At 41.4% G+C, this 18,228-nt stretch overlaps 1 protein-coding gene across 1 annotated transcript; it reads left to right on the forward strand.

The window, feature by feature from the left end:
• The first annotated feature begins 1,936 nt into the window (after positions 1–1,936).
• On the forward strand, positions 1,937–17,666 carry LOC101680282 (centromere protein Q-like). The gene is given in 5 exon segments (XM_013049949.2): positions 1,937–2,065; positions 6,645–6,723; positions 6,726–6,763; positions 6,899–6,973; positions 16,330–17,666. Coding segments are annotated over 5 exon segments (453 nt in total). The 3' UTR covers positions 16,462–17,666.
• Positions 17,667–18,228: the final 562 nt, after the last annotated feature.

The raw sequence follows: 18,228 nt of genomic DNA on the forward strand, positions 1-18,228 counted from the left end.
TAATGGGTGATCCCCCCGCAAAAAGAATGACCTTAAAAGTGGATCTGGCATATCTATACTTATTATCAGATGAGGTCTAGGAAGTGTCTATATCTGATTGACAAGGACAAGATGTGCTTGTTGGAGCTGCTGTCATTTAGGTTGGATAAAATCGGGGTAGACATTTTTTGGAGAGATTTTTGATGAATACCAACTGAAATAAGGCCAGGATAAAAGCTAAGGTCATTAGTTAGAAAAGACTGGATTTTGTTCTCCCATAAATGGACAGAACATAGGTCTAGAGCTAGACAGGACAGAAGTTCAAATTAGAGAGATCTGACGTTCATGAATTTTGTTAACTCCTCTCACTTGCTACTCTCCTTAAGTGACCTATCCAACCAATCCACATACACATACACATGCATGCACAGCAACAATGTCTATCTTCAAAAAGAAGGGAAAGTGGATGGAGAAGTCATCTAATCTTTCTTTTCATGAGCAATTGGTTTCTAGGTGAAAGTATGTTAGCTTTATTACCAATAGGGTGGTTTTATTTTTATTATTATTTAAAGATTTATTGATTTATTTGAGAGAGAGAGCTGGGGGAGGGGCAGAGGGAGAGAAACTCAAGTAGATTTCATGCTGAGTGTGGAGCCCAACTTGAGGCTCCATTGCATGACCCTGAGATCATGAACTGAGCTGAAACCAAGAGCCAGATGCTTAACCAACTTGAGCCACCCAGGCACCCCTATAGTTGAGTTTTAAATCACTCTTTGCCTAACTGTATATATATATTTTTTTCTGGCAAGTTTTCCTTTAATTTTATTTAGTTTCTCCTCTCTTCTTATCTATGACACTCTGTGTATGCTACCATTCTAGCACCCTCCCCCTTTTTTTAAAGTAAGCTTCACATCTAATGTGGATCTTGAACTCATGACCTTGAGGTAAGGTGTCACATGTTATACTCACTGAGCCAGACAAGCACCATTCATCCTATATTTCAAATCAAACTACAAGGTCTGTTCTGAGCTGAGCAGTAACTGGGCCTGCTGTTTAACTGGAGGATGGAAGATTGAAAGAAGGAAAGAAAAGCTGATAGAGAATTTCCCTCCTCTGTGTTTGATGAGAATTTGGAGGCTGGTGGCAGATACCCAACGAGGAGAGGTTTGAGAACTATTGCTTTGCAGAGGTTTGTGAATCCCCAGGGAATGGTAATTTATCTTCTCAGCTGAGCATTCCTGAGGTGACATGGGTCTCCCTTGTCCCCCATGAGCTGTAGGCATATTAGCAGACGCATTGAGTTCGTTCTGTTCCTGGCTCTAGAAGAACACCAAGCACGGCCTGCTGAAAAGACTGAGGAACAGAGAGGCTTTGTTCGAGCTCTCATTAGGGGAATTATATTTTCACACTCTGGCAAATCTCTGACATACTTTGCCAGATTGCTGTGCCTGCCTTCATTATCCAGATTACTGCCACCCAAGGTACCTCAGCAACTGGAATATAACCCCTAGGGAAAAGACATACTAAGTCAACAACCATCCGAAAGGGTGCCAGAAACCGGAAGGAAGAGACTCAAAAACACCCAAAATAAGTGGCTTCTAACAACATAAAGCTATTGCAGAAGCCCTGCCCTAGATCAGCAGAGATCTCCTACCTTATACAATGTGTCACGGCTTTTTATGGCTGAGTCACTGCTAATATTAGCTAATGTTAATAAAGGAATATGATAGCCCTTGAGAATATGAGGACAGAAAAAAGATGGCAGCAAACACAGTTCAAAACACAACACAAGAAAATAAAAATGGATCTAAAAAAGTAAATATAATTTTTATTGTTATAACATTTTCATTATAATATTATAATTATAAATATTATATTAGTTATTAATAATTATGAATTATTACATTATATTGATATTATAATTATAATAATATTTTTTATTATTCCTACGATTGCTATGCTACAACTATGTAAAACCCTTAAAGTCCCTCGCAAAAAGCTGAAAGATTTAACTAATGTCTCAAATCTACAGAAAATGGAAAGAGCACAACACAGAGCTAATGAAGAAGGTCTGGTATTATTGCAGGTATGAAATTTGAACAGAGAGTCCATGATTAGAGAGTTAGGAGAAAGAGGAAGAGAATAAGAAATTTTTTAACTATCATGATATTCTCTGAATAATAAATACTAGATATTAGAACAGGGTTTTCATTAAATTCTTCTTTTATACTAATTGTTATTATGTATGGCTAACATGTAATGAGGGCTTTTTGTGTTCTAGATACTGCTCTAGGCACTTGTAGTTATATCCCTTAATTCTCAAAACAACTTCAAGATGTGTGTGCTATAGGATCTCATTATACAAATGTGAAAAAGAGACCTATTTTTAGCTGAACCTTAGACAAACTGCTTAAAGTTATGATGAACACCTTAGTCCAACTGCCGATTCTGATTTTCAATCATTATCTTGCAGAAGAGAATGGGCGATAACATTAGGTATTATGACTAACTTCAGGCTTTTAGTTAGTGGATACTTGAACAGTTAAGAGAACTGTAGGACTTATTAAGTAGTTATTAAGACTAAACTTGATTAGACCATATATCCCTTAGCCATTTCAAAGTAGTGTGTAGATGATGGCCCTTGGGTCTTTGTTAGCAATTTAGAAAATCCAGGATTGGTAGTAGTTTATGCAAGGAATGCATCCCCAAGGATTTCTAATAATTCAAAAATCACAATTTATTCCAGTTTTTCCATATGATTGAGAATAACATTCGGTGCATTAGACTCTGAACAACAAATTTACATATATTATAAATTAATTACATATATTATAACATGTATATTATGGATTACTAAATTGCATATTTTATAAATAGAAACTCACTTTCTTCCTAGTGTGAGGTTATATTGAATTTTTATTCCTGTTACTACTTTTCAAGAGGATATTTGCAGCACTGACACTAGTTCCACCATGTAATGAACAGTTGGATATCACTGACATAGGTTTTTTTAAAATCTCAGCTCTATTGTCTATAATTATAAGATATTCGAAGTGTACATTGTAGTGATTTGATATATGTACACATTGTGAAGGACTCCCTCATCTGGTAAATTAACACATCCTTCACCTCACATTATTTATTTTTTATTTTGTGTGTGTTAAGAACACTTAAGTTCTCTCTCATCAAATTTTTAAGTATACAGTACAGTATTACCAGTTATAATCACCTTGTTTTTCATATTAGATTAGCACACCTCCTTCATCTTATAGCTGAACATTTATAACTTTGGCTAACCTCTCCCAATTTTCTCCCCTCCCAGCCCCTGGTAACCATGTTCTTACTCTTTTTTTGTGAATTTGACTTTTTTTTAAAGGTGATTTTAAAGGTTTTAAAGTGTGATCATGGCAGTTATCTTAATATTTAATACTTGAGTAAGTCACTTGAAAGTGGTCAGAGATAGTAAATGATAGTGTGATCTTCTGTAATACTGAGGGGCATTTGTTTTCTAGCAAAAAGCATAAATACAGTTAAATGAAAAAAAGCTTTTTCAATCCTCAACACTTCTGACACCAAATGTGTGGATTTTCCACATATAAATCAGGTGTTGCCATTACCCGTTCCTCATGTTCAATGATTTGCTAGCCTCCCAAGTTGTTCCACTAACCTGAAAGCTCTCTGAATCCAGTGCATAGAATTTTCATGAAAGCTTCATCACATAGGCAGAACTGATTATTAACTAAATCTCCCCTTCCCAAGAGACCAAGGAGTAAGGCTGAAAGTCCCAACCCTGTAATCACTTGGTTGCTTGCTCTGGCAACCAGCCTTCATCCTCTCTGAATCACTCATTAGCATAAACTCTCAGGTAAGGTTGAAAGAAGCTTATTATGACTAGCAAAGGATGCCACTGTGTCACCTCAGTCACTCAACAGATTACAAGGATTTTACAGGTTTTCTGTCAGAAACTAGGGATGAAAACCAAATACATATTTCTTATATCACAGCATTACAAGAGTCGGGTTTGCTTGCTTGATGGCCAGTTACTCAGTGGAAGCACTGTTTGCATTGTGGGCACAAGAGTTCTTCGCTGGTCTAACAGAATCGTTGAACTAGGAGTTTTTAGGTCTTGTCTGTATCCATCAGTTTTCTGTCATGTGCCTTACTTACAACCACTACCTTTTCCCACAGTAGCCTAGAGCTATTCTTTGGGGTGACTTCAAAAACCTCTATCAGCTAATAATGGAAGTTGTATTCATTGAGCTCTCTCATTCGCTGATGGTGCTACAGAAAAGACAGTGGTGAGCGCTGTCTCTGAGACTGAGAAGATGGTATGGGAACTGCAAGGGCTCAGGTTTTTGATCTATATGGACCTCCGCATAGGAATGGAGCCATAGGATTTCACAACCAGATTTAGCATAAGAATATATGAAATAAGGACAAAAAAATAGCAATCCACAGATAACAAAAGCATGCTAAAAGCGTGTGTTCACAAAACAGATGAACACTAACCTAATTCTTAAGCAAACTGAAAGAAATTCAGAAAAACAGTAGAGGGTATGGAAAAATCCTAAATTGGTATTAGAGATACTAAAAACTGAAACCACAGAATTGAGGAAAAAATTATAAGTAAAAGAAAAGGTTGTCAGATATGCAGACTACATTAAAAGAATTAAAGCAAATGGAACAAATAAATGCTTAAAATAAATAGTAAAGGAGAAAATTTTAAGAATCAAAAAGAAACATTTTTTTTTGAAGTTGAGAAAAACTGACAAAGTAAAAGCTCAGCATAGAAGATATGGCATAGGTATAGTAGGACTACCCAAAGAAGATAACCAAAGCAGTGGACCAAAATATTTTTTTAACTACAATGGAAATTTTTAGTCCTTATTATATTAACTTTTCTTTATTCATTATTGTTATTCATTCCCTCTATAGTGGGTTGAATGGTGTCCCCAAAAATGATATGCCCAAGTCCTAGCCCTGGAACATATAATGTGTCCTTATTTGGAAAGAGAGTCTTCCCAGATATAATTAAAGATCTCAAGATGAGATCATCCTGGATTATCTTGGGTAGGTCCTAAATACAAAGACTAAAGTCCTTAAAGAGACAAAAGTGTCCTTAATAAGAGGAGACATGGAAGAAAAGGCTGTGTGAAAAATGCAGAAATTGGAGCAAGCAGCCACAAGGAAGTCTGGGAGAGGCTGGAAGAGGCAAGAGAGGATTCTCCCTCAGAGATTTCAGGGGGAGCACTATCCTGCCCACACCTTGCTTTGGACATCTGCTCTCCAGAGCTGTGAGAGAATAAATTTCTGATTTCAGACACCAAGTGCGTGGCAGTTTTTTGGGCAGACACAGTAAACTAATACATGTGGTAACACACATTGGTACTGGACAAGACTCTCTAAAATCCAAAAACCAAGTCACAGGAAGTTCAGGACCGAGGAACAGGTTAGACCTGACCCACAAATTCTGCAAAGCAAACTATCTAGTTTCCTGTATGAATCAATTGGAAAGATCCAAAAAACTTGGACTGGAAAACTATGGATGAAAGGAGACTTAATATGGACTTCCTAGAATTAGAATGGCCAAAATCTAGAACGTGGACAACAACAAAGGCAGATGAGGATGTGGAGCAATAAGAGTTCTTACAGGGTGCCTGGGTGGCTCAGTTGGTTGAGTGACTGCCTTTGGCTCAGGTCAGGATCCTGGAGTCCTGGTTTCGAGTCCCACTTCAGGCTCCCAGCTCCATGGGGAGTCTGCTTCTCCCTCTGACCTCCCCTCTCATGCTCTCTCACTGTGTCTCTCTCTCTCTCAAATAAATAAATAAAATCTTTAAAAGAAAAAAAAAAGTATTCTTACAGCTGGTGGGAAATGCTAAATGATACAACCAGTTTAGAATACAGTTTGGCAGTGTCTTACAAAATGAAACCTCTTCTTACTACATGATACAGCCATCATGCGCCTTCGTATATTGTACATGGATGTTTGAATATTGCACATGGATGTTTGTGGCGGCTGTATTCATAATTGCCAAAAGTTGGAATACCAAGATGTCCTTCATTAGGTGAATGAATAAATAAATGTGGGATATCAGACAATGGACTATTATTCACCACTAAAAAGAAATAAGCTATTGGGTCCTAAAGAGACATGGAGGAACCTTAAGCACATATTATAAATCACAAGTGAAAGAAGCAAAACTGAAAAGGCTCCATACTGTATGACTGCCACTATGTGATGAGTTAGAAAAGGCAGAACCAGAGAATAAAAAGATGAGTGGTTGCCAGGGGTGCGTAGTGGCTTAGAGATGGATAGGCTCAGCACAGCAGATTTTTAGGCCATCAGTCGTTGGGCTCTGCTATATTCACACAGGTCTTCCAGGATCTCTGACTGTAGCAGTTTTTCTGAATTATGGAGGAAATATTCTTGTACATGGGTTGTATCTCCTTGTTCCATGGAAATTAAATCTCCATGTAATGAATTAGTATGTTGGTAAATTAGGTTCTCGGAAGTTAGTTTTGGAAAAGGAAAAAAAAATTACCAGTTTCTTCTAAAAATTTTTCAATATATTTGGTATTTATGAAATATGTATATTAATACCTATTTGGGTTTTATTTAATACTGTATTTAATTTAAAACATTAACTTTCTGATCTCTTACTCAGAAAGAAGTAGATAAAATAGTAGAAACCATAGAGTCAATGACTGGGAATATTCAGAGCCTAAAGAACAAAATTCAAGTTCTCAAAGTGAGGTGGAAGAAGAGGAGGGGAATGTAAAACAGGTAATTGTTTAATGATGAATATCTTGAGTCTGGATAAGTTTTTTAATGCTTATCTCTCAGTAAGACAACTTCTGAATGTAAGATGAAAGGAATCAGCCTTTTGAAATAATCTGTAGCTTTCTTTTTCTACTTTAGATGTTTCAGATAGATAGTGGGATACTCTGTCTTCTGGAACTTTCTCAGAAGATTCTCAAAGCAGCCACACTTCAGGTAAATGCTAATTTGCCATATCAGCTGTATCATCAGTTGTGACTTGCATATATAAAACCATAATATCCTTTTTCTTTTTCTAAAGACAAATGAAATCTATGATATGTTTGTAGGCAACATTATTTTTCTGACTTGACAGAATAGTTTGAACATCTTATTTTGTGAGCATCTTTCATGTGGATCTCTCATTCTTATCAATAATTATATAACATTGCATTGTACCATACTATAATTTGTGAATTACTGGTGGAAATAAGTGATTTTTGCAGTTACAAATGATGCTCAGTATTGCTTGTATATGTATCTTTAGGTATTTGTGTGGTTGTAACTGTAAGGTAGATTTCTGGAAGTAAATTCCAATAGTTGAGTTTGTTTATGCTTCTAACAATGTCCTATAACTCTTCATGAAATAATGTTGTGTTATTTGTAGCAGACTATATACTGGTCTCTGTTTTCACACGTTCCCAGTAGCTGTTATCGTTGGGGCCCGTTATCAAAGAAGCGAGACTGATACAATTGAAAGTAAGGCAAGGCTTTATTTCTATGCGAGGCATCAGAAGTCAGACTGACCGGTCAGGGCCGCCTCTGAAGAGGGTGACCCCGTCCCAACCTCACAGGCTGGTTTTATAGGGCATAACAGCAGACCCAAATTATGTGGCTTTTATTGTTAAGTCGTCTACTCCCAGAATCGCCACCTGGAACCGATACCAGGAACTACTGGGGCATTTATTCCCGGAATGAAGTCTTCAGATGTAAACAACAATATGGCTACCCAGGTAATATGGAGTCGCTCTGGGTAAGCAGGCCCTAATAGTTAAACAGGTTTTAACATTAAATCGGCCCTAACATTCCCCCCCTGCCTTTTTTTTGAAGGTTAGTCAATTCCTTGACTTTTCAGTCAATCCCATGATCTCTTGTTGTATATTGAGTTTGTAGGACTAACATTTTTACCGCACCAATTCTCTTCTGTACAAATGACACTAGGGCATTTATAATGCAGGAGCCAAAAAGCAACATTAGTAATAGTAAAGCCTGGGGGCCTGCAACTGCTGATAATAGGGAAGTCATCCATGGGGACCAGCTGAACAAACTTTGAAACCATCCCTGGGAGTTCTTGCGTTGCTGCTCGCGTTCATCTAATCTCCTTTTAATGACTGCTAGACTGTTTTTGATGACTCCAGTATGGTTTGCCCAGAAGCAGCATTCTTCTCCCAAGGCTATGCAGAGCCCCCCCCCTTTTCTAGGAATAGTATGTCAAGCCCTCTTCTATTTTGCAGTACTACTTCAGCTAATGAACTCAAAGAATCAGTTAGTTTGTCTATATTTTCATGAATATAATGTAGATCAGTATCTACTTGGGACCCAATAGCCTCAAAATCTATTTCTTCCTTTATTAAAGCTGCGGTCCCTACTGCTGTGGACTCTGCTATCCCTGCCACAACTAGTGCTGGGATTAGGATGGGAACCCCACGCTTTGTTCATTCTATCCCTGCAGTAAGATGTTGGAATCCCTCAGGTCCTCCATAATAATCTACCTGGGAAAGAATGTGGACAGTTATACAGAGTTCGTTCCAGGAAGAGTTTTGGAACAAAGTGAGATTAAGTCATAGCATGAGTCCTGAACTACAAGCAAACCAGGCTCCAGTGGGGGCCTTAAGGAAGTTAGTGAAAATAGTAGGGACTATTATGGCCTTACATAGATCTCTATATGGGGAAGTTTGTTTTCCTTTTTGTGTTGCAAGGCAAAGTCCCTTTCCTTTTATATCCCCTAAGGTTAGTCTAGGTACCCTTCCCCACTCACAAGAGTTATAAGAATTTTCATTTTTAATCTGTCCCTTCTGAGTTCCTACAATAAGATTGGCCCCTATTCCAATATAATATGGGGACTGAGGGTTTAAGCATAGCCAGCAGTCTCGAGTAATATTGGGGTCTGACACGTTTAAAAAGCTAAACATTGAGGGACGCCTGGGTGGCTCAGTTGGTTAAGTAGCTGCCTTCGGCTCAGGTCATGATCCCAGCGTCCTGGGATCGAGTCCCACATTGGGCTCCTTGCTCAGCAGGGAGCCTGCTTCTCCCTCTGCCTCTGCCTGCCATTCTCTCTGCCTGTGCTCGCTCTCTCCCCCTCTCTCTCTCTGATAAATAAAAAAGAAAAAAAAAAAAAAAGCTAAACATTGAATCTACCAGTGGGAGTAAAACTTTGGCGGTGTTGTTGTCATTGTCAACACTCTCTTTTTTATTTTCCATGGCAGTCTCTTTTGGGGTTGCGGTGGTGAAGTGGTTTGGTTGGTTTTAGTGGCTTGGGAGGATTTAAAACTGGGTTTTGCCCTATTGGCCGGGGTGGCTCCCTAGTTTTTGTTTTTTTGGATGGTGAAGTCTGTACCTGGATCTTTTCCCCATACATACAGTCTTAGACCCCAAGTTTTTCCTGATTCCCAATTAACACTTCCTGATGACCCCGACTGCCATGACTTTACTGTAATCTGTATGGAGTTGCATTTTCTGACCGGGCAATTTTCCTGGTTGACTGGTGGTCTAACTCAGACGAGGTCAATATGCTTGTCATGGTGTGTCCAGAGGGCTATTGTTTCATATCCCCAGGCTGTACAGTGGAATTCCCCTGCCCCTTGGCAATTAGGTTCCCCATTAGCAGGACAGGCATAGAATTGGTAACTTTGCAAGTGAAACTTGTATGACTGGTACCCACATCCCTGAACTGGGTACCGGCCATCCATCCCAAAGAGGGCGCTACCCTCGAGCAATTTTACATTTATTTCTGACATCAAATCACAGAGATCGAGGGTGAAAACAGGCTGACCTGAGGTGTCATTGACCTTGAGTGTTGTTCCATCCTCTGTCTTTCTGATTTTCCATTGGGCTGTTTTAGACCGATGAGGTGTCCCCTGGCTGCTGCTGAGTAGGAACAGGGTTAAAAGTGACCAAGTCATGAAACCCTTTTGAGTCTTAGTTTTAGTCCACGGTTGGTGGTATCCACTGGCAGTGGCTCCCATTTCTGGGGGGTGTCCTTGCTTTCGGCTCATTTGACGTGACACACATGAATTCAGGCCCTGATGCCTTCTACTTTTACTGCCATGGGGGTGGTCAGGATGACCCTGAATGGTCCCTTCCAGCGGGCTCCAAGTTTTCCACTCGGTGACTGAGTATCCAAACCAAGTCTCCGGGTTGGTAAGGGCGCGGCTTCACTTCCATCTCCGTCTCAGTGTAGGCAGCTCGGATCCCTGCGTGGGCTCTTTTTAAGACTGTAGTGACTGGAGTATAGACTGATCATTCATTTCTGCTAGGGCAACCTTTTGTAGCCAAGGGCGGAGCTGGGGGGAGGGGTGGATCTCCCGAACATTATTTCAAATGGGGTCACCTTGTTTAAGTAGGGTGTACATCGCACCCTAAGGAGGGCAAAGGGAAGAAGATCCACCCATCCACCTCCAGTCTCCAGAATTAACTTTGTTAAGGTCTCTTTAAGAGTCGGGTTCATTCTCTCTACTTGTCCAGAGCTCTGGTGCCGGTAGGCACAGAGTAGTCTCCAATTAGTGCCCACGGCCTTGGCCAATGCCTGTGAGACTGAACTCACAAATGCAGGGCCTTTGTCTGATGCAATCACGAGAGGCAACCCAAACCTAGGAATTCTTTCCTCTAGTAACTTTTTGGCTACCATTCCTACCGTTTCATGTTTGGCAGAAAAAGCCTTTACCCAGCCTGAAAAGGTATTCACAAAAACTAACATATACTTGTGTCCATACTTTCCTTGTTTCATCTCTGTAAAATCTACTTCCCAATAAATTCCTGGTTCCCTTCCTCTTTCTCTTTTTCCTCTTCCCATCCTAGTTCTTCCTGCATTTACCGCCTGACATTGAGCACATCTGTCAACCACATCCTGTGCCATACGCCCTAATTTAAAAACCTGGGACTGTTTACCCACGAGCTCCTTAAGCTTGTGTGTCCCTAAATGAGTGCCCTGATGTATTTGGCTTACTAATTTTTTTCCTAGTCTTCGAGGAAGAATTAACTTTCCTGCCCTAGTCTTAGCCCAATCCCCTTCATAGTCTAATTTAGTCCATTTTTGTAAATATTTTTAATCTTTCTCTGAATAATCTGGTTTTTCTGGTAGGGCTGGAGCTGGGATTGTAACCTGTGCTTGAGCAGTTTCCCTGGCTGCTTGCTTTGCTGTTTGATCTGCTAATTGGTTTCCTTTTAAACCAGATCAGTCCCCTTTCTGTTTTTAATTTCTTTTCCTTCTGCTGTCAATAGGCCACTTTCCTTATAAATAGCCCCTTGTATATGGAGAGTAGCAAAGGCCTACCTGCTGTCTGTATAGTTGTTGGTGGTCTTACCCTTGGCCCTCTGCAGTGTCTTGGTGAGTGCAATCAGCTCCTCTTTTTGTGCTGAGGTTCTGTGTGCCAGGGCCGTCTTCTAGAGCTCCTGTTCAGGAGAAACCACGGCAGCCCTTGCATACCTCTTTCCATCGATTATGTAGCTACTCCCATCTGCAAACAGAGTCATCTTCGCATCCGGGAGGGGAGTGTCTCTGAGATCAGGCTTTATTCATGTGATTTGGGTTAGGACCTCCCTGTGAGTGGTGAGGGTGGTCAGCTAGCTTTTCTGGAAGCAACATGGCTGGATTTAGCACCACCAGGGGCCTGAAAATCACTTTCGGTTCGTTAAGGAGGAGGGCTTGATACCGTGTCACTAGGGCATTTGTCATCCACCAGTCTGGTGGGGTCTGGAGGAGGCCTTCGATAGCATGAGTAGTGGTCAAGATGAGATTTTGACCCAAAGTTAATTAACTTGCATCCTTGACCAGGAGGGCCATGGCAGCAATTATGCGGAGGCAAGGGGGGAACCCAGCCTCTACTGGATCTAGTTTTTTGCTAAGTCACTGGCCTTTGCCAAGGCCCCAGAGTCTGAGGCAAAATCCCTTTGGCCACCCCTGCCTTTTCATCTACATACAAGTGGAAGGGCTTGATAACATCTGGGATAGCCAGTGCTGGGGCACTCAGTAAGGCTGTGTGTAATTTTCAAAATGCACCTTCTGCCTCAGCTGTCCATTCTACCATAGTGAGTCCTCCCTTAATCAGTTCATAGAGGGGTCGGGCAATCTCTGCAAACCGTGGTATCCACAGTCTGCAGTAGCCACCATCCCAAGAAACTCCCTCACTTGTTGGGGCATGGTGGGGCAGGGGTATCTGGTTGATCACATGTTTCCTGGACTCAGACAGCGAACACACTCCCTCGTGGAGATCAAAGCCTAAATAAGTGGTGTGGCTCTGACAATGTTGTGCTTTCTTTGCTGACTCCTGATACCCTTTTTACTGCAGAGTCTGTAAGAGAGTTTTTGTTCCCACAAGCATGACTCATAGTTCTCAGCGGTTATTAGCAAGTCATCAACATACTTTAGCAGAGTGACTCCTGGGTTGGTGATTTTGTACTCATGCAAATCCTCATGTAGGGTCTCATCGAAAATGGTGGGTGGATTTTTGAATCCTTGGGGAAGTCTTGTCCAGGTGAGCTGGTCCTGGAACCCTTCCTGTGGGTCAGACCACTCAAAAGCAAAGAGAGGTTGAGACTCCCTTACCAAAGGTATGCAGAAAAATGCATCCTTGAGATCTAAGACAGTGTACACAGTTCTTTTGGGGCCTAGGAGGGAGAGTAGGGTATAGGGGTTGGGCACTGTTGGGTGGATATCTTCAACCCATTTGTTAACTTCCTGCAGGTCCTGAATGGGCCGATACTCCCCAGTTTCAGCCTTTTTGACAGGCAGTAAAGGTGTGTTCCATGGTGATTTGCAAGGAACTAGAATCCCATCTCCTCGGAGGTGGTTAATGTGTTTTCTGATCCCTTCCTTTGCTTCCCAGGGGAGGGAGTACTGCCGGACTTGAATGGCTGTAGCTGTTGCTTTTAACGTACCACTACTGGAGGCTGTCTCTTGGCCAGGCCAGGAAGCCTCCCTTCTGCCCAGACTTCGGGAAATTCGACATGTAGGGTTTGGAGAAGGCTTCCCTCCCTTATCTCCTCTGGTTTTGAGACTGGCTCGTAAAGGAGATGTTCATCTACTGTTGCCACAAGCATCTGCACAGTGGGTTGTCCCAAAGTCACAGTCATGTCTCCTTCTGAGAACTGAATGCCAGCCTGTAGTTTGTGGAGGAGATCTCTTCCTATCAGGTTATATGGGGCATTAGGTAGGACCAAGAACCGATGTTTGACTACTCCCAAGGCCAAATGTAAAGTCCTTTCTGTTGTCCATTTCTGTCTTTCTGTGCCATTTGCCCCTTGTACCCAGACTTCCTCTCCAGATAGTTTTCCCATAGGCTTTAGTAATGATGAAAATTGGGCTCCCTTGTCCACCAAAAAATCAATTGATTTCCCCTCCACCTCAATTTTAACCCAAGGTTCAGGGAGGGGATCTGAACCATGGCCCCTTCAGTCTTTGGTGGCCAGCATTGCCATTTTCTTCTTAGGGCACTCTCTGGCCCGGTGTCCTTTTCCCTTGCAGTACGCACACTGATCTGAATCTAAGACTTCCCATCTGCTTTCTTTGCGTTTAGGCTTTTCTTTCCATTGACCATCTCCTACCTGCCTTTTTCTTTTCCACCAACCTTTTTTCCCCTGTCTCCTTCCCACCTCATGTAATGCCAAAACTTTAGCTATTTTTTTAGTCTGTTTTTCATCTTCTTATGTATCCCTGTTGTTAAGCCCTTTTCTGCTATTCCCACTAACTCAGTCAGATTCTTCCCTTCAAATCCTTAAATTTTCTGAAGTTTCTTCCTTATATCTGGGGCTGACTGACTGGCAGAGGCAAGATTTACTGCCCTCTGATTTTTGGGTGCCTCAGGGTCGATCGGGCTGTACATTTTATAGGCTTCAATAAGCCTTTCTAGAAAAGCCCCTGGAGATTCATTCATACCTTGAGTCACCACACTAATTTTGTATAAATTTATGGTTCTCCTTGCAGCCACACGGAGGCCTCCCAGCAGAGCCTGGTGGTAGAAATGTAGGCTCTCCCTACCTTTATCAGATTTGGGCTCCAGTTGGGGGGTTCCTTTGGGCAGTAGTCCTCCATTTGCTGGGGATTGAGGTTGCTGCCAAGTCTCTCACTTATCACTTTATGGGTCTCTTGCATAATGCAATCCTTCTCTTCTGTATTAAAGAGGGCCATAAGGAGCTGCTGAATATCCACCCAGGTAGGCTGGTGGGTAAGAAACAGTTTCCAAGAGACTAATTAAATCCTGAGGGTGGACAGAGAAGGATTTATGTTGGGCCTTCCAGTTATAGATGTCAGAAGAGGAGAAAGGAATATAGGTTAGGTGGGGGTGCCCTCTCTCATCTGGTGGAGTGACCTCACAGAGAGGCAGCATCGGCACTGATGGAGCCAGTGGGGTGGGGGCAGCAGAGTGGGGTAGAGGGAAGGGGTAGGACCAGGGCGGTCCTTCTGCTCAGTGGTCCCATAGGTGGATCCTGACCGTATATGAGGTGGACTAGTAAGGGTGTCTTGGGACTGGGAGTCAGGTTTAGGGGACGGATAAGGAGGGGGAGAATCTATGTCCTCCATGTCCTACGGAGGCAGGATGGTATTCCTTGGTTCCCACTCATCTTTCTGTTCTGGTTATGGTGATCTGACCTGCCATAGAGGGGAGAAATGGTTTTATTAGTAGGGGGAAGGTGGTACTTGAGCTATGAAGGTGGCTCTTCTAGCAGGTATCACCAGGCCACGGTGTAAGGTATTTGGTCTCGATGGAAATCAAAGACCTTACTCTGGGTAGAGTAGATTTGGGCCAAGGTAAACATTCCTTCTGGTGGACACCCTGTGGAGAAAGTGCGCCACTCCAGCTGACAAAGTGTTTTTAGTTTTCCTGGGTAAACCTTTACCTTGAAAATCCTTGAAATGCTGGAGAATAAGACTCATGGGCGTCACAGATCCCTTACTCCCTGTTTGCCCCATTGATTCACAACAAACAACACAGCAAACAACAAAAAGACAAGGCACAGACAACCGCAGACCCAGTGGCCCTTCCTCAACCAGATATCAAGTCTAAGATTATATGCAAGATATAATCCCAACTCAAAAACACAACCTGCCACTGGTGGGGATTTTCTCCCTGACTACCTAGGGGGACTCAAACATCTGGCAGGTCAAGTTCCCTGCCTACCTAGGGAGACTTGAACCCACTGGCAATCTCCCAGTGGAGGGATGGGTCGTCCCCGCATCCACTCCAGCCCTGGGGAGCAATGCTGCATCCAGCTTCTCCACTATGGGCTATACCCTGGATCTCCACAACCAGACAGACAGACCAGATCCCACAGAATAAAATATTGAGGTCTTACCTCCGGAGGCTTTTGCCAGAAATTCTGATGCTGACTCAGTTCCTGTCATTTGATAGCGGACGGGCCCCCATAATGTTGGGGTCCGTTTTCAAGGAGCGAGACTGATAGAAATTTGAAAGTAAGGCAAGGCTTTTTTTCTATGCCAGGCATCAGAAGTCAGACTGACCGGTCAGGGCCGCCTCTGAAGAGGGCGACCCCGTCCCAATCTCACAGGCTGGTTTTATAGGGCATAACAGCAGACCCAAGTTATGCAGCTTTTATTGTTAAGGCGTCTACTCCTGGAATCAACACCCAGTACCAATACCAGGAACTACTGGGGCATTTATTCCCGGAATGAAGTCTTTATATGTAAACAACAATATGGCTACCCAGGTAATATAGAGTCGCTCTGGGTAAGCAGACCCTAATAGTTAAACATGTTTTAACATTAAATTGGCCATAACAATGGTGTAAATGTTTAGAGTGGTAGAAAGTCTTCAAGTTTCTCAAAAATAACTTAAAATAGTCCTATCTGTAATCCATTTAGAGTGAAAGGAAAGGGAATAGACAGAGGTAAAACCGAATAATACAAATTTGAAAGAATAGGGATGAGTTGATGATTACTGAGGTTGGCTGATGAGTATATAAGGTTTAGTGTACCATTCTCCCTAAACATACATTTGACATTTCTCATAATAAAAGGTTAGAAACTATTTATGTGGGTCAATGTGGTCAAAAGGTACAAACTTGAAGTTATAAAATCAGTCATGGGGATGTAATATAGAATACAGTGACTGTAGTCAATAACATTGTCTTGTATATTTCAAAGTTGTTAAGAGAGTAAATATTAACAGTTCACATCACAAGAAAATTTGTAACTATGTATGATGCCAGATGTTAACTAGACTTACCTTGGTGGTCATTTTGCAGTATACACAAACATCATATCATTGTGTGGTATACCTGAAGCTAATATGGTGTTATATGTCAATTATATCTCAGCTTTTAAAAATTTTAAACTAACTGTACTATTATACCCACAGAAAGAAATTTTGACATCAATTTCAAACCATAAAGCTCTTCTGAGAGACTTAGATGTTCTCCATAACTCATCCCAGATGAAGAATATGTTAACTTTCATTGAAGAAGCCTATAAGAGGCTGGATGCCCTTTAAGAGTTTTTTAGTCTGCTCTGTATTAATTTAAAGTTTATGAGATTATAAAACTTAGCGTATGATGATACCGCTGAAGCTGAGGCTTCTCTGGGATTTATTTTCAACATACACTTAACATTAGCCTGTGTAGATCTATTAGCATCTAATGTAGTTCTAAAAACTGTTTTTAATTGTTGTCAAATCTAGCAACTCACATTTCTGATGCTGTTTATCCGGTGGTTTTCCTGAGCTACACTTTAATGATTTACAATGGATGAATGGAGTTCTTTTACTGATTAGTGCAGAGGAACTGTGATACTGTAATGCAATATATGTAAAGTACATAGAGTGCCTAGCACATAAAAACACAATTGTTTGCAATCATTATTATTTAGTTCATAACTTGTATTTTCTGTCTGTTCATATGAAACTTGAGAAATCCCCAAATGCTTTTATTCTTTTACATAACCCTTTAGACCTTTTCTGACATAATTAAGATTTGCAAGGTATCTTTACCTTTGGGAGTAGCATGAACATTTTATTTCTTTGGTTGGATTATTGACATGATGATGAATATTTTCCACTGTCATCAAAGCATAATTTCATTTAAGAGGAACCTAAACACATTTATTCCCTTAAAAAAAATCAAACAAAAAACCTCTTTCTGTAAACCTTTTCTCATTGTAACAATGTTAGGAAATAGTTAGACAGTTAGGTAGTCTGGACCAGGGTCCCCAACAAGAAAACATGGAAACAGGACAGCTAAGACAAAACGGTACAAACATCCTATTTTGCACTAGCATTTTGTTTTGCAGCCTTTGTAGAAATGACTTCTGCAAGATGTTCTAAAATGAAACAAAGCATCTGTCACTATCACGAACCAGGACAGTTAAGACATAAGTCCCCATATGTTAGCCCAAAAAGGCCATCAGCACATAAACCTTAACCTAATAGGTAGACATATGTGTGATCAAAGCCCTGATCAGCATGCCTTAGAACACTATGGTTGCTTAAGATAGTTCTGCAAAAGTGCTCATAAAAACCCCTAGACTTAGAAACTCCAATGCAACCCTCTCGGGTCCCCTTCCTCTTTGGGAGTTTTGTACTATTGCTCAATAAACTCTGCTTGCTGGTTACCAGTCTTCATCTGGTCTACCTCCTCATTTTCGTAGTGGCATGACCAAGAACCTTGGGCATTAAAGGAAGAGAAATCCTGAAGTATTTTCTTGGGCACTCATTCAGGATCTCACCATCATAAAGGACATCTAACTGTGTGTAGCAGGAAGCGTCTCTCTCTCTCCATTTTGTTAAAATAGTGGACACCCATCAGTCACGTAAAAGCGGATTAGCATGACTGCCATTTTCAAATCTCGGGTGACAGGCTCTCTGGGCTCCTTTCTGATTAATCCCCCAACATAAGTTGGCACTATCAGTTCAAAGAGGACTCAGAACTCATTTCAGGACAGATCACTGGATGTGAGGGACCTAGAGAAAACTGAGCAACAATGGCGTGTCCTGAATAAGACTATCCTTTGGAGGACACCCAAAGGCTCTCTGAGGGACCTGGCTCCTTACATGCCTATACAGGTATTGAGAGAAAAACCCCTCTATTGCTCTTTTCTCGGACATCCTCTTGCACCCTCCAAGGTATCACTGACATGATGAGGAACGGCCTTCCTCCTCTGCCATGTGCCCTGTGGTGGCATCTCTGACTCATACTCCTTACCCCGGCTACCGGGTCAGGTGGAAGCATGCATTACTATACTTACCAGAGGGGCTGGCAACCAA

This window comes from Mustela putorius, unplaced genomic scaffold, assembly GCF_011764305.1.
Source record: "Mustela putorius furo isolate JIRA1106 unplaced genomic scaffold, ASM1176430v1.1 tig00003983_pilon_pilon_pilon, whole genome shotgun sequence".
NCBI lineage: Eukaryota > Metazoa > Chordata > Mammalia > Carnivora > Mustelidae > Mustela > Mustela putorius.